Genomic DNA, 25,496 nt, shown 5'->3' with positions numbered 1-25,496 from the left:
AACAACTTTAAAAATGCAATGCCTGAAAAAAGCACTGACTTGCTCTTTTTGGTATCTATGAGTCTTCAAACATTGTTAACACCTCTCCAAGGCCTGTCACCTTTTGGCTGTAGCAGCTGCTAACATACTAAGACATCTAACCATACAAGCAAGGCAATTTTGTGACTCATAGGGAAAAAAACACACTTGAGTGCTCTATTGATGTCTCATACACTGAAATGTTTTGCCGTTTGCTTGTGCAACAGTCCAACAGGATTCCAAAATACACACTGGAAAATTATTTTCTCATCTTTTTTTCTGACTGTGAGAATGCTGCTGTGGCAAGGCAGACAGTACACTACTTGTGAGAAGTTGCAGGATTTCTAAGATTCCCTTTATGCCATAAAGTTGCAGAAAAGTTTCTGTTCTTGTCAGACAGTCAATTCACTCCTGTATCACGAGATTTTAACGAGGCAAAGTATTCACTCTACTGTCAAAATATTATGTTTCATCTCAAACTTTTCTTTATAGTTCTGCCTAATCTTATCACTGTCCTTTGCTACTCATCTCTCCCCTCTTACTATCTCTTCTTCAAATCCAAACATGCAGTTGCTTCTCCTTCATATTAGTTCATTTCATTAGCAATTGCTCCTTAATACAAAACCTTTCTATTTTCTGTGACTTCCACACAGTAGTCATCATACTCTGCTCCTCTCTACCCACCCCATGTTAGCATGCCCTTCTGTATGCAATTAGTTACACAGTCCCATACACACTGACCCCAAGATTGTATCCTCACTTTTCTTTACATTTCATCCACTGTATCTTGTTCACAATGAAAACTGATTTAGCTTATTTGGCCACTGAGAATTTTCTAGGACACCTATACTAGTAAGAAGCCAACTGCTGTTACTATCCCAGTTGACTGTGGGTAATCAGACAAAGTCACATAATAAGCTCAATAAAAAAGGTGCCTGTGTGTATGCTGTATGAATTTGTAAACGAAGCATGAGGAGTCAGCCAAGAGGATGTCGGCAATATTCTGGACACACCTTTCTCACAGGGCAATGGCGTGCTGAGCTCTGCAATTGACAGGACACAGAATCCCTCACACAGTGAATCAGGACAGGAAAAAATACTTTAGTTTCAAGAGCAGATCAAGAACTTCAAATACAGTAATCAGAATGAAACAAGTCTCCTTTTCAAACACAGACTTATGATAGTTTGGTAATTATCAAGTTTTTGCTGTAGGAACAAAGCATTTCAAACTCTCTTGAGTCCACCTATGTGCTCATCCATACATCAACAGCTTTTCTATGAGGACCTTGTGGGTCAAAAGGCTGGACCAAGGTGAGTGGGTAACAATCATGCTTCTGTAAAATTTTGTCTTGAGACATTTCTGCTCAAATTGACTTACTGCTGAAAACTTTGGTATTATGGTACTGTTTTACACTCACACACTCCATTTGACCCATAACCATTCTGAAACACATACCTGTTCCCAAGAGCTTTAAATACTGATTTGCTCTACTATTAGAAACTATTAAGGTGACAAGATCCTACACACAAGTTCTCTGCTTATACTTGATAAAGGTTGCCTGCTGATTTATGTTCAGATATGAGAACTTCTGAAGTATGAATCACAGAAAAATCTGAAATCAGTTGCTGAAACCAACACAAATACTGTTTATTTGTGGGATGCCATTTTACATCAACACCATGAAAAGACCTAAAAATCAACCAGGTTAACTCATGTTAGATGGCATAATAGTATTTTCATCATATTGTGATTCACAGGAGTTTAGCACACCTTGTTTATGTAATATCCAAGTAACTAAGACGTAAAGCATTCACAGTTACAGTTTAACTGCTGTTCCTGCAACAGCAGTGTCAGTAGGTGCTATTTTGACACACGTACACATGCACACACACACACACAGAGTGGGGGGGAACAGGCAAGGATTTAAAAAATAAAAGCAAACAAAAACATCAAGCTGAATTTTGGTCCCAATTACAGAAAACAAACTATTTAGTTTGTGGATGGATTCTATATACTTTTACAATATGAAAAGACAAAATATAAGGCCTAGAAAGAGGTATGTTAGCAGCTATAACTAAAACCAGGGCACAAGCTAACCTTTAAAGCTGTCTATATGAATTCCAAGAGTATCAAACAGTTTGTTAGACTTGTGACCAAGGATCAACAGAAATCTGGGAAAACCTTAACACAACTGAAGTCCATTTTTGTCCTACAAAACAGTAACTTGGGAACATTAACCAAGCAGCAGTAAGCTGTAACTAATTTTGATTGTGTGAGCATATTTGTGATGAAATAAAATGCACATGTTTGTGGTAAAATGGGAGAAGCCTCTACAGAATTAGAAATGGTTACACAAAGATAACCCAAGTATTTATTGTAGCATAAAGACAACCTTAAAGAGGTTTTAACTGAAAACTCAAGTACATAAATAATTTCGACAATTTCTATGTTCTTTATCTTGCTTTCCTTGGCAAAAAGTGAAAAAACATCAGTAATAGAGAATTCTATGAATACTTTAAATACTTAATATCACTTTGCTTTAGAAAGAAATTTAATCCATGGACTGTTTTGGTTCCTAACATTAATAGAATCGTTTAGGTTGAGAAAGATCCTTAAGATTATTGAGTCCAAAGAGCTCCAAATGTGTGTCATCTATCAAAGAACATCAGCTCGTATAGCCTCTGGACATTGTTTTCCTTTCACTAACTGTCTTTCCAATTTACATCTCCCAAATACCAAAAATGAACTGTACCTTGATCATCAAATTTTTGCTAAAAGTTCAGTAATAGTACACCAGAAAGATTAGCACAAGACCCATGACACTTTCTCAGGAAAGACCTCTCAGTGTCTTGTCCCAGAAATCAGCATAATCTGTACATTACTTTTCCAAAGGGGAGGGGGGGAAGCCCATAACCAAACAAACAAAAAAATCCACATGAGCTATTTGATGGCATAATAAACAAGAAAGCAAATGCCACACTTGTACTAAATACAAGATCAACTGAGTAGGCTAGTTAAGTTTCCACAACTATTAAAAAATTCTCCAATATACAGGAGGAGGCAACGTTAGGATCTTCTGCTTATCAGCATATATCAGCAGGATGGATAGCACAGGGAAGCTCATCAAGCCACACAGGTCCATTTTAGTCCATTTGTTCACTATAGATGTCAGTAAAGCTGTCTCTACCAGCTGTAATTGAATCTGTGGTTTACTTTATCAAGATGCATGTTTATAAACCTGCTGATGGCTACATTTATCCTGTTTCAAATGGAAGAAAAAATCTGCAGCATCTGATACATTTCCAAACATATTCTTCCTTTCCATCACTCCCAACTACTTTTACCCAAATTAAAAAACCAAGTTTGTTTGCTTACACAGCACAAGTACTTTCTGAGGTTTCTTTTCCCATTTCTTTGCTTTTAATTAAATTTTGTATTCTGATAAACATCTCAAAACTGCCAACACCTGGCTGAACAGATTTCTGTCAACCCTGTTATATGAAAGCTGTACCTGTAACAGTAATAGATTAAAAGTGTCTTTGGCTCTTGCTTCCATTATTAGAAGCTCAGTTATTTGTGACATACAAAACCTTTTATACAAACTTGTATTTGTCGGAGGATTCACACCAATTTGTTCTGTGAACACAAATTCTGTGTTCAGAAACTGTGAACAGTTTCCTAGAGTCAACAGCTAGCTTAATGTTTTAAGAACAATTACACCTATTTCACTTAAAATCTTGGCAATCACAATTTGGCCTAATGTTAAAAGTTATATTGCTTCTAAGTTCATTCTTTTAAGAACTAAACCAGCAGCTCCACTGGTACTTCATTACAGTAATACTATTGTAATATACACATTTACAGCAGAAGTCTTAATAAAATGTGTTTTCTTAAGAGGCTTATTGTAAACATTAAATACCACACTCCACTCAATTAATTTCTTGTGCAAACTGGCATCAAACATCTAATTATGGTTATGTGCTTTAGTACACAAGAAAGCACTGACTGTGTATGTTTTACCACTACTAACTTTAAAAAGCAGTATTTAGTGTTACGGAAATCCAAATGTAGCTATTTCATGGGAAAGGTAGTATTTTCTTCTTAGCATCATGAAATTCTAGGTTTTGTATATGCATATATATTGTATATTTATGTATATACAAATATACACAAACAGATACAAACATTTTTTGTCTTTGGCAGCTGAGCTTGAAAAATAAAAACCAACGACAACAACAAACAGATCTGAACACAACTGACCACCTCTAGCACCACAATTACAACCTCCTGGTCCAGGGCAGCAAAATAACGTGCTTTTGCTTAACTAGGCTTAATCCTAAAAGGAGTCAAGTCAATGGCAGTTCCTGACTTGACAGCAAGGACAGAACCTTCAACACAGATGAAAATTTCACTTTCAACATAAAACGCTTTCCCCTCCTGCTCCCGTGGATCACATTCTAGGGAAATAACAAAACTGCCAACATCTTGTAAAATATTTCTACAGAAAAGTAATGTTATTTGTTGTTCCAAAACACCCACTGGCCCTTCATTGTTAAATGCTCCATGAATCGATAACATTTTAATAAATCCTTAGGGATCGAAGTTTAATAGCACCAGATACTTCAAGGACCTATTTATAAATATCAACAATAACATTACTCAATAAAGAAGGGTAAGGCAAAGACAACATGACAAAATTACAAAACTTAAACATTATTCCATTCACTCATTTTTCTTCCCCAAAATAATCACTATAACCATCCTATACAGACAAACAAATGAGTGAAACAGGCAGTGGTCCCTACTAAAAAGTACTGTCATTTAATGCTGGTGTTTTACATGCCCATTGCCTGCAATGGACATTCTGCCAGGAAACTAACTCCCAAAAGGAAAGAAAAAGTAATGTTTTGACTATTCAACATCATATTTTTTTAGTACTCAGAAACACAAAGCTGGAGGCCCCTGGAAAGACTAGTGTTACAAACAAAAAAATCCCCAAAATCTTTATTATGTATGTGCTAGGGGCGAGCATACTTCATTCCCCAAACCACGAACTTCAGCTAGAACTTTCAATGTCATTGGGTCACTAGATCACAACATAGACCAAACACTCTTGGTACAACAAAAATTAAAAGGAGTATGCCAAAGGCAATTTACAAAAGTCTAAAACCCATTTTTAAAAGGTACTTTAATTTGTTCATTTGTACCTGTAATGACTACTTCAGTTTTAACATTAAAAAGTCAGTACTTTTTTCTTCAAATGGAAATCATCTGTGGCATGTACAACTATTACAGTGTTTAAATATTTATATGCATATATATATTTTTAAGACACCAATGTTTCATTCCTATAAAGCATTAGGTCAGGTTTGGCGAAGTCTGGTGAAGGAAGTCACAGCATGTCTTCTCAGAAACTGGCATCTCAAATAGTAACATTGAAACCGACAATAGTTCTTCACATAACTATGTCCAGAAAGTCTGAAATGCTACATTTGAGACCAAAAGAAAAACAAAATAACTAAAGTTTCAACAGACATGTTAAGTGATAGTAGAAATATGCCACAAAATTATTTTTACAATACATTTCTGCAGAAATAATCCCTAGGTGAAGCCTTTTTTTATACACATATACAAAATTTAGACAGCAATATACACATAATCACAGTGAAGACTCTGGCAAGTTCACCAATTCATAGTGTAAATACAAAATGCAAAGCAGCCTTCAAAGAGAACAATGCTAAACAGCAAGCATAGCTAGCTTGTTAAATAGCAAACATCAAAAGTTCCCTGCCAAAGGGATGCAGTGCAAGAAAAGCAGCATGCACTTTGATACAAATAGCAGTTTATGGCTAATGGTTGACATAACTGTGGTAACAGTGACTCTTGAGTGGCTGTGCATAGTTAAACTCCTATGTCATTTGTTTTCCTTTATACCATTCCACAAACTCATCCAACAACACTGGCCCTGTAGAGAGATCAAATAACTGTATTTTACAAAATTTTGTAGAAGCACGCTGAATGATTAAGCTCAGAGAAATAAATTATTTTACAACATCAACATATGGTAGTACTTACAGGCTCCATCTTCATCATAGTTACTGAGGTCAAGGTTAATTGTTCTGCTGAATTCAAGAACATTACACCATTGGTCCTTATTGATGACTTTGTATTTTGACTGCTGCTTGAGGAAAGAAACAGAAGTTACTAAAATGTATTTTCAACTGTCTCAAACTCAGATTTTCTTACAGAAAATTTAAACTTTGTGATGCATTATTATTTTAATCTGTATGTCATCTAAAACAAAAAAGGATTAAACCAGCGAGTATTTAAACCAGTGTTGAATCATGCTTCTGATTAAGGCATCTTTTAGAGGGCAAACATAAAGCAATAAAATAAAGTCCAAAAGCAAATAAATAACATTCTATACTTTGTTCTGCATTACACAAACCCTAACAGCATAGGAATTTGGGAAAAAGGAAGAAAGGAAAGATAACCTGTTGCACGTGCTGCTTTGGTGGTTACAATATCCTAAATCAGGACACAGCATTCTTAGCCGTTCATTCTACCTCTAGTGAAAAGTATCAGAGAAGACAGATTAAAAAAGCCCCATCATTCTGTTTCCAATTCCATACCTCTAGAAACTGATGAAATACTGGAAAAAGGGACCATGCTTTTCCTAAAAGAAGGCCCAACATACACTTGGCAGTATTGATATCTAGGCTGCGCTGGTCCTTTTCCTGCATGAAAAGGTCAAAAAGGAAAACAGAGCATGAATTCAGGATTTTTCACTTCCCTCACAGCTCACCCAGGCACAAAATAAATTAACGAATAAATAATATATAGCAGTATATAACAGTGTTTTTTAATAATACACAACTTGCCAGTAAAATTTCCTTCCTTACAGGTAATGGTTTGTTATACGGACATGTTACTTTCCACAGATGTTCCCAAAAAAAATCACCATCAAGGCAGATGAGGCATAAGGTCATTTCTGACTTCACACCTCCCGAGTAAGAAATGGCCATCAGATCCCCAGCCATGTTTGCACATATCCTCTGCACAGCCACACCTCTCAGAATAGCAGTGCTGTACCTATATCATTACAACTACGTGGACTGTCAACAGACACTCAGGGCTACTTGACAGCTCCTCAACTCTGCGAGAGTGAGCCAAGGAGAATCTTTGCTCTGTTATTCTAACTGATTACATGAAATTCAGATTAAATTATCAAATGAGCAGAAAGAATATATTACACTAGCACATCAAGACACCTCTCTGGACTGTCCAGTTTTAGTTCAATGTAGCAGCAGTATATTAAGGCTTCAGGGTTGATTTTTTTGTTTCTGCTAAGTAAAAGCAGTAGCACCTGTGTCCAGCATATGTTTATCAGTGGCAAAATGAATATATTTAGTAACATAACTTCTGCGCATCTCCAAGTAGCATGTATGTGTATGATTCCATTTTGTTAAGCAGTTTATCCATCTACATTTGTTGTCACAAAATTAAACCAATTTTGCTGAGAAGTGAGATGTAAACCCCCACATTTTTATGCCTCGGTTATAGCACTGAGCTACAAATTCACAAGTCAGTGAAATCAGTAAAAATGAATTTCCTTATTAGCCAATGTATACCTTGTTCTCTGTACATATTCATGACTGCAGACCGCAGTCTACATTAAGAAAATACAGGGTATCACAGAATCATGGAATGGGTAAGTGGAAGGGACCACAGTGGGTCATCAGGTCCAAACCCCCTGCTCAAGCAGGGTCATCCTAGCACATGGCACAGGATTGCACTGGACTATCTCCAGTGAGGGAGACTCCACAGCCTCTCTGGACAATCTGTTCCAGTGCTCAGTCACCTGCACAGTAAAGAAGCTCTTCCTCATATTCAGGTGGAACATCCTCAGTTTCTGCCTATTGCTTCTTGTCCTATTGCTTGGCACCCCTGAGAAGAGCCTGGATTCATTCCCTGACACCCTCCCTGCAGATACCAATACACAGTGGTAAGCTCTTATCCTTTAACCATCCTCAGTGCCCTCCACCAGACCTGCTCCAGAAGCTCCATGCCCCTCTTGTCCTGAGGAGCCCAGAACTGGACACAGCACTACAGATGTGGCCTCACCAGGGCTGAGTAGAGGGGCAAGATCACTTCTCTCAACCTCCTGGCAATGCCCTTCCTAATGCACCCCAGGATACCATTGGCCTTCCTGGCCACAAGAGCACACTGCTGACTCATGGACAGTTTGTTCTCCAACAGGACATACCCCATTATAGGGATATTCTGGATACAGGGAGTGTCTAACAGATCACTGCAAGACAGCTAGCTGCCCACGACAAAGGGAATTGAGTCCTGTGTTTCACCTGTACAAATGCAGTTCTATATATTACAGAATACGCATCTTTATTAAAAAAAAAACCAAAAAACAAATTAAGCTCAAATCATAACTGAATTGTCTTCTACCACATAGGATGGATGTGACTGAGCAAGATCCCAGTTCTCAATCAACAACTGAATGCCCTAGTCACAAGGTTATGTTCATTTCATGCTAAACACTCCTCAATTCTAAAATTGTGTGGACAGAATTTAATGCAGATGTGTTTTGAAAGTAAAGTGGGGAGACCAGCAACTCTGAAAACATGAGAAACTGTTTTGCATTCTAGGCAGTAAATCCAAGAGGGATTTAGAGAAATAAAGTAAATTCCAGGATGAACAAAGCTTTTCAATTAGTAATAAAGATGAAAAAGAAACCTGCAAAGGCATTTTTGTACTAGTATGATATAAATCCTTTGTTTATTTCCAACATCAGAAAGTTCTAAAAACTAATTCTCTTTCCAAAGTCCATCTACCCTTATGTCACAAACACCTTTAAGCAGAAATCATACTGCTGTCAGAATACATTTTATTTTACATACTGCTTATTCTCTGAATTCTTCCCATACACTCAAGTATTAATGAAATCAGGCTCTATTGCCTTCACTTTGGCCACACTGGTTTTTCATGCCTTATATATTTACATCCCTACATTTTTTCTCTGACTACTGATCAGAACAAATTGTTCAGATAAGCCCTTTCTACCCACCTCCAACTGCCTAATGGCACATCTGCCATGACAGATGATCCAATTGCACTCTTAGCATACATTCCAGACACTTCTATTCCTTGGATACAGTTGAAGGAATATGTTAATAAACTGTTAAATCTGAGTATTTGTTCTACACTGATGATAGACAGCCTTCCTGAGATTTCCCCCCATAATATTACAGATTAAAGATCTATTTAAGCCATGTAATGCATGTATGTTCTCAAAGTTGGCAATGACGAGGGCAAACATGGATTGAGGAATGTATTTATGCTTAATATCAACATATGGTATTTTAAATTATTTCCTCAAATCTATGCCGATTTAAATCATGCATGCCACATGAAACCTTGATGATACATTTTTATTCACAAACTAACTTTAAATGCCAAATCAACAGACACTCTTAAAAAAATTTCTCTTAAAACTTGGGAAGTTTAGACAAGTGCTTTGTTGCCATGGAGCACTTCCTTGAAAGAATTATCCTCAGGACAGAAATTATGCAATCTCTCAAATTGGAAACCATCACCTTTTTTCTATTAATCACTTCCATGACCCTGACAAAAACTATGCCCAGTTTAATCTGGCATCTATAAATATATCCGCCTTTGTCAGCGTTCTTTTCTGGATGCCATTCTCCTATAGACTTTCCCCAAGTTTGTAGTATCAAAAGTTCAATAACCATATTAGCCTAATATTGTTTTGGTAATTCCCCAGTTTATATGCCTTTGACTTGAAGTTCCATAATATGCAGGGGTTTTTTGTTGCAAATAAAGTCACAGTGCCTGTGTCTCAAAGTTTAAGTTCTTTTCCAAGACCGTTTGTCACATCAGTTTGGTACCTCTTGAAAAGAACTCACACACTATCTACCTCTTAAGTTTCTGCACTTACTTTTGACAGGCCATCAGCTGGTGCAGATTTGCTCTCTATTCCAAATATTTCATCAGTATCTTGAACTTCTCGGGCAATGCCTTTGCATTTTACATTGAGCAAAACTGGCAGAACAAATCTTCATACAGCAAAGGAGGAATTAAGAGGCTGATACGGCTTTTTTTTCCCCTCTCATACTACTAACTAATCCCACGCATTTTTTTTATACTCAGCTCCAAGTTTCCTTGTTTAAAAGTGAACTACCATAAATTTGAATGCTGAGATGCAGAAAGCACTGAGGTGCCAAAAATCTGAGTTGCAAATGAGAGACTATTAGAACTGCTATCAGTTCAATTTCTTCTTATTTCTCTCATGCTACTTTTTTTTTGCTGCAGATTTTCTTAGTATTTTTAGTTCTCTTGCACTGAAATATGAGGTTCAGTTTTACCTTTTTATGTTAAATCTTCTGTACATTCCATCACATTAGAAAAACGGATGTCCAAATTCTATTTCAAAATGTTATTTCAGAAAATAAAGTTCTATTACTCTGTCCTAGTAGGAATAGTCTTATGTATATTATGGGTTCCATTACAGGAAAAATTTCATCAAAGCATGTTTTATAGCAGGAAGACTGGTATCAGGGTCTTTTTTAATAAATACTGAAAACATCATTAAAGCCATTCCAACAATCTTCTGAATCAGTATTTATATCATATCCAGCTTTTACCATGTTACCCATTTTTACCAGCTACTGAAATGTGTGAAGTGTCTTCCCGTTTTAAATATGTTTATGCTCACAAAATTCAGAGTAAGAAAAATCACAGTAATTATAAAGTCAGGGGAATTCAGTGGTCAAGTTCCAATATACAACAGAATGGGGCTTAAATGATTTCCCTGAAGTCATAAAATGGCTTGAGGCACAGACATAACAAAACATGTCACTAAACCACTAAACATTACACATCCAATATACTTTTCTGGTTTTGGCATCTTGCATATACTGTTTTAGAACACAAATGATTCCATTTGTTAGAAGCAATCTTGAGTGGCACCTTAAGAGAAACAAACTTAGAAGTACACAGTCTTTCAATTATTACTTATGACAGTAAAGTTTTTAATTTCAAATGCACAGTACTTACCCGTGCAAAGTCAAAGGCATATCTATAAATAAGTTTAAAATTGGTAGGCTCATTTAATAAAGATCTCAAGTAATCCAGAGAGTTTCTCAATTTTTCTGTAGTATCGCACCTATAAAACAAGCACCAAGTGGGTTTAGTCTGCATTCTTATAGAAATGTCTGATGTTCTAGGAAAGAATCTCTAACATGTATCCCCATTAACCTGTTCAAAACACATCACTCTGTACAGAGGCATGTTTTTGAGTCTGTCTGCATAAAATGTCTTACTAAACCCACGGTGTGAAACAAACTTGGATAAAGTAGCAAAGCCTTACACTGGGACTGGCTGGCTTCATAAAAAATGCACTCTCCAACAGATTGAACTAAGAGCTTGTCCATGCATGGCAAACAACAACCAGCTTGCAGTGAAATCGAAGCAGTGAAAAATACTTCTAAAGTCTTGCTGAAACTACAGAACTTCCTACACAGTTTTAGTAATTTTCTTCTGAAAGGTAAGTCAAAACAGTTCTTTCTTTCTCCAACTCTCTATGAAACATGGTTATTCATCTATACTTATGTTAATCCTGCCATAAAAACAAGCTCTTAACTGGAGACAGCAACTCTTAGAAAGAATAGTGGAGAGTTACAGAAAGGCTTTGTATTATTCAGCATTTTAAACCAGTCTAACAACATACCAGTATCTGAAAGATTTGTGCCATCCAGCAACAAAGATAGATGTCCTTGGGGACACAGAGAATGTCAAGCCTCAGGACACTTCTCTTTTATCGAGACTGCAGACATTTCAATCCAACTCTATTTACATGTGCAACTTCAGGTTTCAAGTTGTCTCTAAGTGACCATATCATCATCAATCAGGTCAAAAACTTATGACTTCTACTCCATGGTAGAGCTCTCTGCTTTAGGTGTTATGAGTCAAAACACTGAAGTGTGTTTTTTCTGAAAAGCTGTGTTTACTATAACAAAGTTAAGAGAATTTTCAAGGCACTTACTGTAGCGATGTCATTCCTTTCAACCATTCTTGTAACGTAAAGTAGCCCATGTTTTGTGCATCCAACTTCCATGCTAGCACAAGCATAACTACCTGTTTCAAAGAGAAAAAAAACGGAGATGGAAGAGTTAACAAAAAGATCCATGGTTTCCAATAACCACTGTATAGTAGGCTACAAATGCTTTTACTTGTATAAGTGGGAAGTTCAGAACTTTGCTACACTATTTTAGAAGTTAAAAAAACCCTGTAAGTGACAAACCTGTACACAATCCAAACGAAGAGAAGGTAACAGTACAAATATATAGAGCAAACATCCACCCAAGCTATCAGTAGGGACTTCAAGGGGGTTTGCACAGTCATCTCATGAGCAATACAATGAGGAAGTCGGTGCAGAAGCTACAGAAAAGGTTTCCCAAAGTAACTACAAAATTTCAGTAGCAGTTTGACAAGTTATATCTGACATTTGTTAAACCTTCATCTCAATGAACCATCAGCTGCAATCCACAAAATTCAGTTATTTGAAAGCTAATAACGATCCCACAATCCAAGGAGATGTTAAGTAAAGCTAGAACAAGTAACATTAACACACATTCAAAGACAGGCTGATACATAAATACTTCCGTTTTGGTCAAAAGGAAACAGTCTTTCACCCCTCACACAGAAGACCAAAGCAATAAGGAATTTAGATAAAGCAATACCGTAAGATTATTATTATCTTACTCATCAACTTAAGAAAACACTTTTGACAAATACATGAAAGAAAAACTTGCAGGATAACTGACCCTGCCAACTAGGAGAAAAAAAGTAATTCAATAATGAAGTTATTTAAACTTGCAATTCAGCCATTATCTAACGTTAGTGCAGCTCTGTACAGCTTTTAATGTGAAATCAGAATACCTGGTTATATATCCAAATATCTGCATAAATCACAACATTTATTACTTTCATAAACTCTGAAATTAGCAAATTACATCTTATTTTTCCAGTACATCTTTCAAAGCCACAATTCTCATTTACTTATATGCTCCATGAATTCTAGAAAAGACACTATTTCCAAATGCATTTAAAGAACAATGATTAGGCACTAGGAAAAATCCTGTAAAAGGCAGAATTATTTTTAAAATTTTTTTCATATATATATATATATATACACACCCCCCTATAGAATATGTATCTGTAATATATTTATATTCCTTATTTGTTTTTTGAAATCGTATAATCGTAGTGCCACTACTGCCCACAACATTTGAAATACCTTTCTGTCCTAGGAAACCTAAAGGAAACACTACTTGTTTGTTAGTTGCTACATTAAATCTTGAATGTTGTCTCATTGTTCAGACAACCATCTTTTTCTGGGGAGATTGAAGGTTGGTGTTAAAGTGAAAGAGAAGGGGTGGCAGCAAAGACAAATTGAGGTTTTAGAGGCTGACAGTCTGGGGGTTAAAATAATGGCAAGTTGTCCCCAAATGTGTTTCAAAACCTCCCTGGTTTATATTTCTTGAATTTTTTTAAACTCTCAAGAATTTTTAAACTCTTGGTGGAAAAGCAAGAGCTGTAAGACTGGCTCATGTACACCATAGCAGATGAGGCATTTTTTAAATGGATTCTGAACTTACATTTTCCGGTTCAACTCCAATGTCTTCACAAAATTTCTCCATACCTTCTGGCCCTACAATGTCATCTGTGCCTGCAAACAGAATGCATTTTACTAATCTCTAAAAATTAAAATAGCCTGTCCTTTACAGCACAAAAGAAGTGCAATCACACAGTACAACCTAACTTTCATACAGTTAGCTTGTTTTGACATGAAATAACTATTTCCATACTTACTATCAGACTTGGATACACTTAAATCTTTATCTCACCTTTGAAAACAGAGAAACTGTAGAACAACTTTTCATCCCTGCCAATTTTTCTACTCATTTACTGAGATAATCTTGGAAGTGTAAAGTAATAAGATTTTTAAGAAATGACTTAAGACTAACAGAACACCCACATAATATTACCATGCTTAAATGAGTGGACGATGTCTAGTGAAACTCATTTCTTGGCCTGAATCTCTACTGTTATCATAAGATCAAATCACATAAAAACATGATGTACAGGATACAAGACATTATCATTTCCAGAATCTCATTCCTCATTGTCTCATATACTATCTTTATATAATGTTATCCTGCTTATTCATATTGCTACACCATGGCCACACGTCATCTGAATAATAGTAACTGCAACAGGAAGGAAATAACGAATTAATTATTTCTTTGCCTACTTAAAAGGAAAGAAAGATTCAAAATATAAGAGCTATTAAAATGCACTACTAATAAAACATTAAATCAAGATTTTTCTAACTTCTATAATACTTCTGAAAAATTATACAGGCATTAAGAATTGTACTGTGCAATTCTGTTTTTAAATACATTTTAAGTATTTGAACTATTTTATTAGAATCATTTTACTCATGTTTAAAAGGGTTCATTTGAAAAAAAAATACAGGCTGAAATTCCTACTTTCCTCCAATATAAAGATCACATGTGCAAGAAAAACAGGGTTTATAAAGGGAAGATCAATCTGTATTTTATTATTAGGTGATCTATTCTAGAAATAACAAGGTTTAATTATCTTTTCCCATCTTCTCATCACAGCCTCTCAGTTCTCCAAGTGTACACAACAGCCTTTAAAAAGATTTGTTCTGTAATGCAAAAACACACCAAGGGAGGGATAAAAAAAAAAGAAATGCAGTGTCAACGTCCCCATACATAAAGACTTATGAAGCAAGAACAAGAGATTATTCCTTGAAAATTCCGTTTTTAGAATGTTACTCAATACTGTAAACAGAATCGTACTCTCCACTTTTCTGTGTTTTATCTTGGTGTGTGCATCCAGTGGAAACACCAAAGTTCTTTCACAAACAGCCTTCCTTTCATCCTTTCTTTCCATGAAAGTCTTGACAAAAATGAGTCATGCCTGTTGCTAGAGTAAAAAAAATAAATCAAGCTGGTCAAAACAGCAGAGAACCTAACAGGTTAGATTTGCCTTGAATTTGTCTGAATCTCCTCTCACAGACTGCCACAGACAAGTGAGATCTCAAAGTATTTAATTTCATTTATGTAATTTTATTCAGAGAAAAAAATGGTTTATTACATCAAATTAAGTCAGTCTTGATTATGTTTAAGAAGTAGACAAAACAAAAGAAGCTGTGAGACATGTTAACCAAGACAGCACCAGAAAACTACAAGATGACATTAAACATCTATTTAATTTCTTTTTGGTCTTTACAGTTATGGGATCATTTTTACCCATACTTTCAGAAAAGCACATGCAGGAAAACAAATACAACAACCACTTCACTAATAAAGGAGCATCTTTTGTGACCACAGACCGTAATTAACATTCCTAGAAGTAATGTCTGAAGAAAGTTCTCACAAACAAGGACAAGAATAAGTAATACAGACTACCTTCCCTATACCTTGTGATGGAAAACTATCTGATAAAACTAGTATGGGATATTTGAATCCATTCACTTCTTTGCTTGAAACCCTAAGCACCAGATTCACAGCAGGAACAAAACTAACATTACTACCTCCCTCACCCTTTGGGTGTTTTTAATTAAAGACACACCATTTCTCCTGAGGCTAGTTCTGTACTGTTCAGCGCTGTCATGGCAGATGACAGAAAGGTAACAGCATTTTCAACAGAAGCACAGCTTTAACTGTAGATTAGAATAGTAAAGCACGTATTTCAAGTTACACACCTTCTGTATTCTTTTTATAGGATATAGACAAAGACAAAATTGAACCTTGAACTCTTCAACCTCATGCTACACAGAATATTAGGAAAGTTTCTCTAAGACTTTTACAAGAAATCCTTTATATCCAGTCTTTCAAAAGCTCAGCCAATGCAATTTTCATATTACAATATAAATTAAATTGTTATAGGTAGGAAATTTGCATCTCACACTTACCTGCATATTCATAGAACCATTCCAAGCATCTCTTACTTGAAAAGACTTCTTCCTCTGCTTTTATTCTAGTTGAATCGTATTTTCTATACATACTTAGAAAAAAGAAAGAGAAACAAGTAATTATTTCATCAATTTTTTTTAAAGTCAACAGCCACTCTCAGCAGAAACATTATTCCTTCCAGTTTACCCAACATTCTGTCCTCATATCCAGTCATTTGGAACACTGCTTAAGAATCATTGAAGCTAAATACTTTGCTCACTGTCATACTTCCATTGATTTATAATCATTACCCATGTAAACGACCTTCCCCTAAAACAAGTACAGATGAGTTCAAATTCAACCCCAAACTGTTCTGTGTAAGTTCACAGTACAGCCCTGCCTTACACCACCAGTTACCACAGTCAACTGATGGGCTGCAATCTGGCTGTAGGTCTAAGGCCAGAGCAATTCCATGGCACAGTCAACACAGGTGCTACCTCTAAGTGCACACATACTTTGTGCACTTTGAATTATTAACTAAAGAGAACTGCAAATACTCATTTTGCTGCCTCAAAAAATGCTACAAAAGGCACAAAGGCCAAAATAGACATGATCTACACTTATATTATTCTAAAGCCAGTAAGTTGGTAACACGGAAGAACCACAGAAAAAAGGTTAAAAGTCCTCAAGGAACGTCATTTATCATGGAGTAAAGAATCATCTGAGAAGCTGGCCCCTTTCCCCAGAGACTACCAGCAAAAGCGAAGTGCTCTTCTCCTTTGACAAGAAGTGTAAGGAACTTTAACTACACTAAGGAAAAAAATTTAGTATCTGAAACACCTAAAGCACAGAAAACATAGACAGAAATTGAAGGGTTACTCCACCCCAGTTAGAACTTCTGAAACAGGGACAATATCATTTGTGCCTGCTAGAGGAAAGAGACTCAGCAGTCCAAGTAGTTATCCACTGCTGCATATGCATTCTGTGATCCATTTCCACCACTCTTCAGTAGCTTGGGCTCATAAAGGCTGAAAAGAGCAACAAATAAATGGTTTAATCTAGAGGAGGTAGCCAAGAACAGCTCTGTAAGTGTTCCAAGCATGCAGAGCTTCCTCTCACAATGTCAAATCCAGCTGGGGAAGGACAATGAAGCAGCTAACTGGTTCAAGGAGAATTTTGAAACAATTTGAATAATGAAATTAATTTGGAGTTGATTTCATCACTGTTTTGTCCTTCTAGAACGACATGTAAAAGACCTATATTTATAAACTTAGAGTACACTGATCCCACTATCCTCCACCTAGCTCAGCTATCAGCTGTGAGAACTGTAGCTAGAAGTTAATGGCACACGGATCATTCTGACAGGAATTCAAAGAAATATTTCATGTTTACTGTGATAGTTCCTTTAAAGCAGCTAACCTTTAGAAAAGTAATACTAGTCAGAGCAAAATGATAAATTGCTAATTGGAAGATAAATACAAATGAGGCTCTTAAGAAATTTCTTAAGAAAAACTGACTCTGTACTGAAACACACTGATCTGCAACAAACTGGAACACTGCACAGAAATGTCAGCCATACATGTTCCAAACATATATTCATACACCCACAATTTCAGATTTGGGGTTTTTTTCCCATTTTGAAAATACTCTTTTCCTATTTGAATTACCTATTTTGCATAAGCTTTACTGAAGTTGCAAAGGAAAAGGCTGACAGCATCGCTCAGTAAGTAAGGAGCTAATCCAGAAGGTATAAGTCTGAGTTAGAGTAATTTTTTTTTTTTAATACGTCTGATAACATTTTCATACTTGCAGAATGAACTGTGATTATGAAAGACCTATCCAATAATTTTTAGGCTATTCTGAATTCAGAGCAATCAAGACAAAGAAAGGAGGCATTCTGCCACTTTGGCAAAAGTCTTAGTTATTCAGTATCCCCATTTTGTCACAAACGTGACAAACACCAAGCAGAATACCAAGTTGGAAACTGTAGCAGGAGCTAGTCAACATCTTTATTTTATTCTCCTTATTCAAGAAGTCTGTAAGAGTATTGCTGAGATCGAGGACATGGCAAAGCTAATGAGGTTCACAAAGGAAGATACTTATCACAAGACTCAATGCTTTTTCTTACAAAGGAATGATAACCAATTGCCTTGCCCTACTTATTCATATAACTCATCAATACATTAAGCTGTCAGTGTGCAAACAGTGGATTTAAGAAGGAATCCTCAAGAAACCGACTTGACACAGCTTTAAGTCATCCAGGTACTTCAGAAAATAAGGTTTCCTGCATCTACAAACGGCAGAGCTAAATACTGCAGCCTGAAACAAGACATCAGTGCCAGAATTATGTGTAATAGGAATGGTGAGCAAGAACAGAAAAAAACAGCCCTTTTTATACACTCTGCATCTGCACATAGCAGGTTTCCAGACAACTGATATGAGATTGAAAGTCACTTGTTGTGTTTAAGGCTAAGGTCACAGTTTGGAACTGCAGGAAGTAACAACAGTAATTACTCAATCCATGTGCCCAACATATGGCCAAGTAACTCCAGGGAAAATGCTCTCTCCTGAAACTTATGATTGTTCAAAAAGCTCAATACCTGACCACTGCAGTTCAATTCTTGAGAAACCAGAACTGATTACAGATATTCTAGTTTGTGCCAGTTCACAAGTTCAGAAGATAAAGTCAAAAGGGATATAATCTTGAGCTATCCCCCTCTATGCTACAAGCTAATTAGTCAGACATGCATTAACAGTGTGGGTGACATTATCACATTTATAATGAAAACAGACTATGCATGGCCAGAACTATAAAACCATGCCACAAAAACAGCTGATGAGTCTCAGATATCTTGGATGCCTCAGCCTAAAGGAACTAATAGTAGATTACATATTCTGCAAGACAAGATCACTTGAAAAAAAGTACGGTAAAAATGAGTAACATCAATACCAACTCAGAATTAGGGATCTCATGCATAAAGACGAACCCTTTTCTCTCCCTGCTTACTCCAAACATTCAATGAGTTTCTTACCCCAGTCTAGCCAAGCCAACTATTTCTACTAGCAAGAGACTCCTAATATCTGAAGTGCTTAGTGAAGCAAGATGAGTGGGGAGATGCAAGCAAGTAAAGCAGAGACAAGCCTCTGAGATTACTCAGCCTAGGACAACTTGGTTCAATCTGGCGGCACAAAGTAAAGGCATTTTCAAGGACTACATCCACTGAACTATCATTAATATGGATTTGATTCTCTCAAGAACCATATATGCAGAGGAAAAAACCAAAAACTGCCAGACACATGTGGCATCTATTTTGTATCTTGCAATATTCCTCATCTCCTTGGTATTTCTCAGGACATACTGCAAGATGATGTGCCTTGTCTTTGTTCTAATGACAGCATCTCTTGCTATGCAGAAAAATACAAACTGCCAGAGTGCACAGGGTAGATATCTGAATACTTTGTGAGTATCAAACATCTACTGAACAGATCTGAGTTTCAAACAGCAGGTCCTCAAGGGCTCACAGCTTCCTCAAGATGACCAGCACCAGTACCTTCAAACAGATGGACAACCATTATGCCAACCAAGTTCTGCTTGGTAATTCACTTCTGTATTGATGGTCTGTAAGAGGAAACTGCAGTGTCAGTCATACACCAGATGTGAAAGAACACATTGCCAAAAAAAAAAAAAAAAAAAAAAAGGGTGAGGGGACAAGGTACAGGGGTCAGGGGAAAAGTAAAAAATTCAAAAAGATGCCTTCCATAAAGGAAGGGCAAATGAACAGACCTGGTACTTTTGGTACCAGAATTTGTACCACTGTCAAAGAATGCTGACACTGAAACAGGATTGCTAAAGGGCATTTTCTCCATCATCAGTTAGAAAGGTGCATGCACAATTTTTCCCCAGTGTCTGCTATACCTGTCACTACCAGAAATACCAAATTCAGAACCTTTGTTTTTAGAATTACCCTTTCATTTCTGAACCATGTCATGATACCCATCAGGAACAGCAAGAAAAAAAAAAGTATTATCTATAGGCATAAGTATGTATTTGCCTCTCAGATGAAACACACATGTAGGTACAATAACTCAGAAAAATCTTCACTTGAAAAATAGTATTTTTTGTTAGTTTAGCATGACACTGCGTCAAGACAGTGACAGCTATATACAAGCTATTTGTAACAAGTAGCTCTGTAAGGAGCATTTAGGTTTTTCTCTTTTATTATCTCTAATAGCCATTTTGTCAACTAGCACGAGGAAAGAATGTAGGACAGGGCAGGGCAAAAGCAACATGAGATAACCTGCCTGAATTTTGTAAAAGTGGTATCAGTTACTTAACCACATCAAAATGAAATAATTTTCTCAGAGATGCTTGCACGTCCATCATGACGTAAGAGCTGACTCATAACATCCATGTTTAAACTTAATATTTGAAATATAGGGAATTGTAATATACCAGCAATAAAGGTAAGACAATGTAGTTTATAACTGAAAGTGTTATAGGCCAACACAAACAAAAAAAAAAATTTAAACTGAGTGTCTAAGGTATTTCATCCTTCTTTGAACATATGGTCATCCACATATTTTCCAGATTTTCTTCCCTTCCTAACCGATTTGGTGGGAAAGCAAAAGCATGAAAATTCCATACACCTTTTATGGGGTGACTAGGCAAGTCATTGTAAGAGCTGATGGTTGCTCACAGCAAAAAGAACAAGGTAAGGGCAATTCCCTTCAACCCACTGCAGTCTTCAAAGCCGGGTTATCCACTGCTCTGACCATGTTTCACCTGTACTGGAGTTGGTTAAATCTCCACCCACAGCCCCTCCCACTGCAGCAACTCTGGGCTGTGTAGTTCCAGAATACTCAAACCATGATCAGTGAAAACATGGAGTCTAGGTCACACAAAATACTCTCTCCATGGTAGAATCTGGTAATAATTCATTGAGGAGGAAAAAAAGAAAAGAAAAAAGGAAGGGGAAAAAAGCTACATTTAATACGGTAAGTCAAAAGTTAACCTCTCATGAAGATCAACAGCCTGGTTATTTCAGATGGCCAATGCTAACTGAATGAAGACATCAAGAAACTCACCAACAGAAGCTTTGTTTCTAAGCAACCAGAATTTAATCAAAATCTTTACTGGATTTTGTTTGAGTTTTTGGATTTTTGTTCAAGTAGCTGAACTGAGTAACTAATTGCTTCCAGATTATTTATATTTCAAACATGCAAACTTATGATTGAAGAAGATGCCCCATACTACTTCCATTAATACTAATTAATTTAAAATTTTGGCTGAGAATTTTCATCAATGCAGCACAATGAAAGTATTTTAATAAAGCCTTATCTATTCACTCACAAATATGATTCTAGCAATAATTTCATTAAAACTGTAGTAGAAACAGAAGGGTGGGAGAAGAGATGTTTTGCAACTTGCAAGAGGTGACAAAAACTGTTTAAAGCAACCCTCAGGACCAACTTACTTGACTGTTAAGTTTTATGAATGAATATGCCTTATCTCTCCCTGTTTCAAGACTTACAATCAAATCTAATCTGTTAAATGTTTGGAACTTTATCAGGCTTATTTAATGGGCAGTATGTGTAACAACACACATGCTGATAGTCACATGTCCAGTTTAAGAGAAGTGCACTGAAAAGCTACAGAAAAAGGAAAAACTACACTTGTGTGTACCTGAAAATCCCTACTTCAAGGAAAAAGATCTACACTTTTATAACAGCTGGGAACACAGGCGGTCTGCATGGGGCAGGACCAAAACAGCTAGTAAACAACAACAGAACAAAAACCAAACCAATTCTCAACACCGAAGGTTTTGAAAACTTTGGAAGTTAGTACACCCCATGTTAATGACACCATGTTTTCAAAAATTACATTTTTCCACTACAGAGCATGGAATTTAAAATTCAATAAAGAAAATCTGTTTTTCATGTTAGTAGGCCCTTTTGTGGTTCCTACACACATAAAGGTAAACTGATAGAAAACATTTATCTAATTGTTTGAAAACATAAATTTCAGGGAAGTAGATAAATATTCCTAGTTTTCATCCTCCTAAGGTGGCAATATGCATGACTGCAAGACTTTTGTCCTCAGTGTGATTCCAGAATAAGGAGTAGAATTATTTTTTAAATGAGACTGTAAAAAAATTAAGACATTCATATATACTGCTCATTTTTCCCTAAGGAAAAATAACAGTATTTGGCTAGATATTGTGTAACAGATAAATAGCATTAGAAAATTACATAGTGAGGAGTATCTTTTTACCTAGCAAGTATCTTTACATGAATCTTGCTTTACCTTTCTGAAGATGCTTAACACAGTGATGGAAGTGCCATGTACAGAAAACGTAATTTTAACTCCAATTTGAGAATACTCTATACTGTGACAGTTTTAAGTACAATAAAGTCAAGACTGTGATATTGAGATAAAAATACAAACTAAGTCTTCAAGTCATTATGTTCAGGTTAGCACATGCTAAACTGTTTACTTCCAACAGCTATTCTTTAAGGCAAGATAAATCTTACTGTGATCTATAAAACACTTGATTTCTTTTTATTATACATCACCTGGTATAAAAATTCCCTCCCACTGAAACATTGCAGTCATGCATGGTTCAAGGTGATGCTATGAACATTATTTAAGAGAATTCAAGCTCTTATTATGTCAGGGTGGAATACAAATGAAGATGTTTGGAATCTTCCATAATCAGTCTATGCACTAGACTGGCATTTCCAAATAATTTCACAACAACTAGATTTGTTCCTATAAATGTTTTTCCTCAATTGCCTGTGCATTCCACTAATGCTTCTGAGATGAGGCTGTATTCCTAACAGCCTGGAAGTAAGGGTATAAGATGTGTTTAAGTTTATGACTTTAAGAATCTTTAGAAACTACCTTCTCTTTCAGCATAGAGACCTGCTGAAAGAAACTTCGTGAAAGAATGCATATCTAAAAATATTACTATCAGATTTGAAGACATTACAGGAGTGAATCAAAAATAGTGAAGACTGAAAATATCACCCAACAAAACAATCCATGTACAGATTTAAAAAAACGATACTCTTTTTTTAATGGACACACCAGGAGAAATCAACATTCAGTCTCAGCTGTGGTAACACCCCTGATGATGACATCCTTTGAAAATCTTTGGACTACCGCCCAATATTTTCACACTGAGAACAAACAGGAGACTTGCAATTACTGAATTTGTTAATGTTGACCCTATAAGTATGCCACTGTAACTGAGAAACATACAAAAATTTATGTCATTCCATTAAGTATTTGAGGTGACAAATCACTTCTGTTAGGAAATACAGTCTTTTCTGGAGAGGACACAGTGTAGTTTTTCAGGCACTGACTGCCCTTCTTCACTTCATACAGAATCCACACAGACTAATGTCCCTTGAAGGCTTATCCTGAGTTACTAGAACGCAGCTTCTAGGAAGTCTGTCTCTAAAACAGAAGCTGAGAACTGGGCCTAGGAGCCCCTTATTCTATGAACTGGCATTCCACCATCCATACTATTTTTACTGTATATAGCATTCTCTGCACAGAGTGTAAGCAGAACTGGCTTTGCAAATAACTAGGTATGCTACAGGACACTGCTGTAGAGCTTCCAGATTTCAGACCGATTCCTGCTCGACTAACTGAGATGTCTGATCCAAAACCCAAACTTGACAGGTATGAACTCCACCTGACAAAACAAGCATGGAAGTAGGAGACTGCTTTTTCACTAACCTGATCACAGAAGGTTACAGGAGTAAAAATCCTTCCTTGGAAGAAAACAGAGCTTCAAGACCAAGCTGAATGTCCAGCAAATAATTTCATATTGTCAGTCATGCTGAAATAAAAAACTGTTTTCTTGAAGACCAAAACAAAAGAAACACTCTGGGAAGCAGAGAAAGCTCAAAAACCTTTAGAAGAATGAAGTCAGATAAAAACTGGAACCACATCAGAGGATATTACCCCATGGTTCATGACTAGCAGATCTGGTTTCTCCTCCAATTCTAAAAGCAGGCTGAGGTCTTCCTTTTAATAAAGACTTAAATGGCAGTAGAATGAAGACTAAATGCATTAGTTACAAACTGAGAGGCAGATACAAAAAAAATCCTTCAAATTACATTTTCAACAAGCTCTTAAAAACTATTAAATATGTAGTATTGATAGAGAAAAAAAATCATGTCTTTATAATTTTCTTATGTCATTACACAAATCAGTATCTCTTACAGACAAGCTTACTTTTTAGGGGGTTGCTTTTTTCTATCATCAGTGTCTTGGCTAAGGTAGATAGAGTTCAGTTTTGTGAACCTCTCTATATTCTAGAAACGTTCTGTCCTCATACTGCTTCCATATTGTATGGCTATCTTTGAATAAGCTGTAATGTCCTCTATCAACTATTTAGCTTTTATATTTCATTATTTCTGAAAAGCAACACAAAACATTAAGAACATGAACTGCTTTTTCGTTCTAGTTAGTGTTACAAAGCAATGAAAGAGAGTTGAAATCTTTCTTCTGCATCAACAGATCATTTAATAAATTCCAGTGCAGTTACAGTTGTGCAACCCCATTAAACACAATGGAGTTATGGGGGCATGACCAGACGCTTAATTTGGCTACCAGTATTTTTCTTACTCATGCTAGAGTATAAAAAGGAGAGTACCCAGCCTGATTTCAGGCTGACAGTTAGGAGAAAAATGCCTCTTTTAACCTTCCAGAAGGTACTTGCTATGGAAGTGTGTGTTTTCTGAGACACCAGTAATACATGAATGTAATAGAGCTCAAATTCCACTGACTGATGCAGTGGCAAGCAAACTTTCTAGTTGTATAAGCCACTTTTCAACATCAGAACAGTCCTACATCTATCATGCAGGATTGTACAGTTCTATACTCCCACAAGTTCTGAATTTAGTCCACATAAATAGTGATTCCTGCACACAGGGAGCACATTCAATGGTTTCTGAATGACTCACTCAACATACTACACATACTGGAAATCCAACATTTGCAGAGGTCTCAGCTATCCAATACCTATGCCAAAGAATACACTGTTCATGTTATAACCTAGTTGGCTTCTGTTGTCCAGTGAGAAGCACCTCAATAACCACTGAACCACTGGCTATCACCTTACCTGGACAATTTCCCCTTACATGATCAGTATCAAATCACAACAGGGAGAGACCAGCAGGATTTCAAGTAAGATCTGAGTGGACTATAATTACATTCACTTTTCTTACAGGCTGGAGATTGGTAATGCCCAATCCAGATCTTATGCATGTATATGGGAAAATACTATTGCATCTCCTAAAAGTTGTTTTTGAACAAACAAGTATGTATTTTGACAGCTGGCAACTAGAGCAAGGAGAAGTTCCCTGCATGCTTCTTGTACAACTAGAGAAAGGTGAGATGCAAACTGAACCTACATATACTTATCAATATCCCACAGTTCAAT

General features: G+C 36.3%; 1 protein-coding gene across 5 annotated transcripts in view; it reads right to left on the bottom strand.

Annotated features, from left to right (window-relative positions):
- Window positions 1–1,637: 1,637 nt before the first annotated feature.
- DCUN1D4 (defective in cullin neddylation 1 domain containing 4) overlaps window positions 1,638–25,496 on the bottom strand; it is a 41,099-nt gene continuing 17,240 nt past the window's right edge. For 4 of the 5 annotated variants that reach the window (XM_017744319.1, XM_008641417.2, XM_008641416.2 and 1 more), the window contains 7 exons: window positions 16,062–16,153; window positions 13,714–13,784; window positions 12,099–12,190; window positions 11,111–11,219; window positions 6,652–6,756; window positions 6,095–6,197; window positions 1,638–5,984 (listed from right to left, as the gene is read on the bottom strand). In XM_017744319.1, the coding sequence (XP_017599808.1) occupies window positions 5,929–5,984; window positions 6,095–6,197; window positions 6,652–6,756; window positions 11,111–11,219; window positions 12,099–12,190; window positions 13,714–13,784; window positions 16,062–16,153 (628 nt within the window). In that variant the 3' untranslated portion in view covers window positions 1,638–5,928. Of the gene's footprint in view, window positions 5,985–6,094; window positions 6,198–6,651; window positions 6,757–11,110; window positions 11,220–12,098; window positions 12,191–13,713; window positions 13,785–16,061; window positions 16,154–23,785; window positions 23,873–25,496 lie in introns of those variants that run through there. The other variant, XM_017744321.1, reaches the window with a different exon arrangement.

This window comes from Corvus brachyrhynchos, unplaced genomic scaffold, assembly GCF_000691975.1.
Source record: "Corvus brachyrhynchos isolate BGI_N302 unplaced genomic scaffold, ASM69197v1 scaffold17, whole genome shotgun sequence".
Classification (NCBI taxonomy): Eukaryota; Metazoa; Chordata; class Aves; order Passeriformes; family Corvidae; genus Corvus; species Corvus brachyrhynchos.
This window is presented reverse-complemented; position numbering and strand designations above follow the sequence as displayed.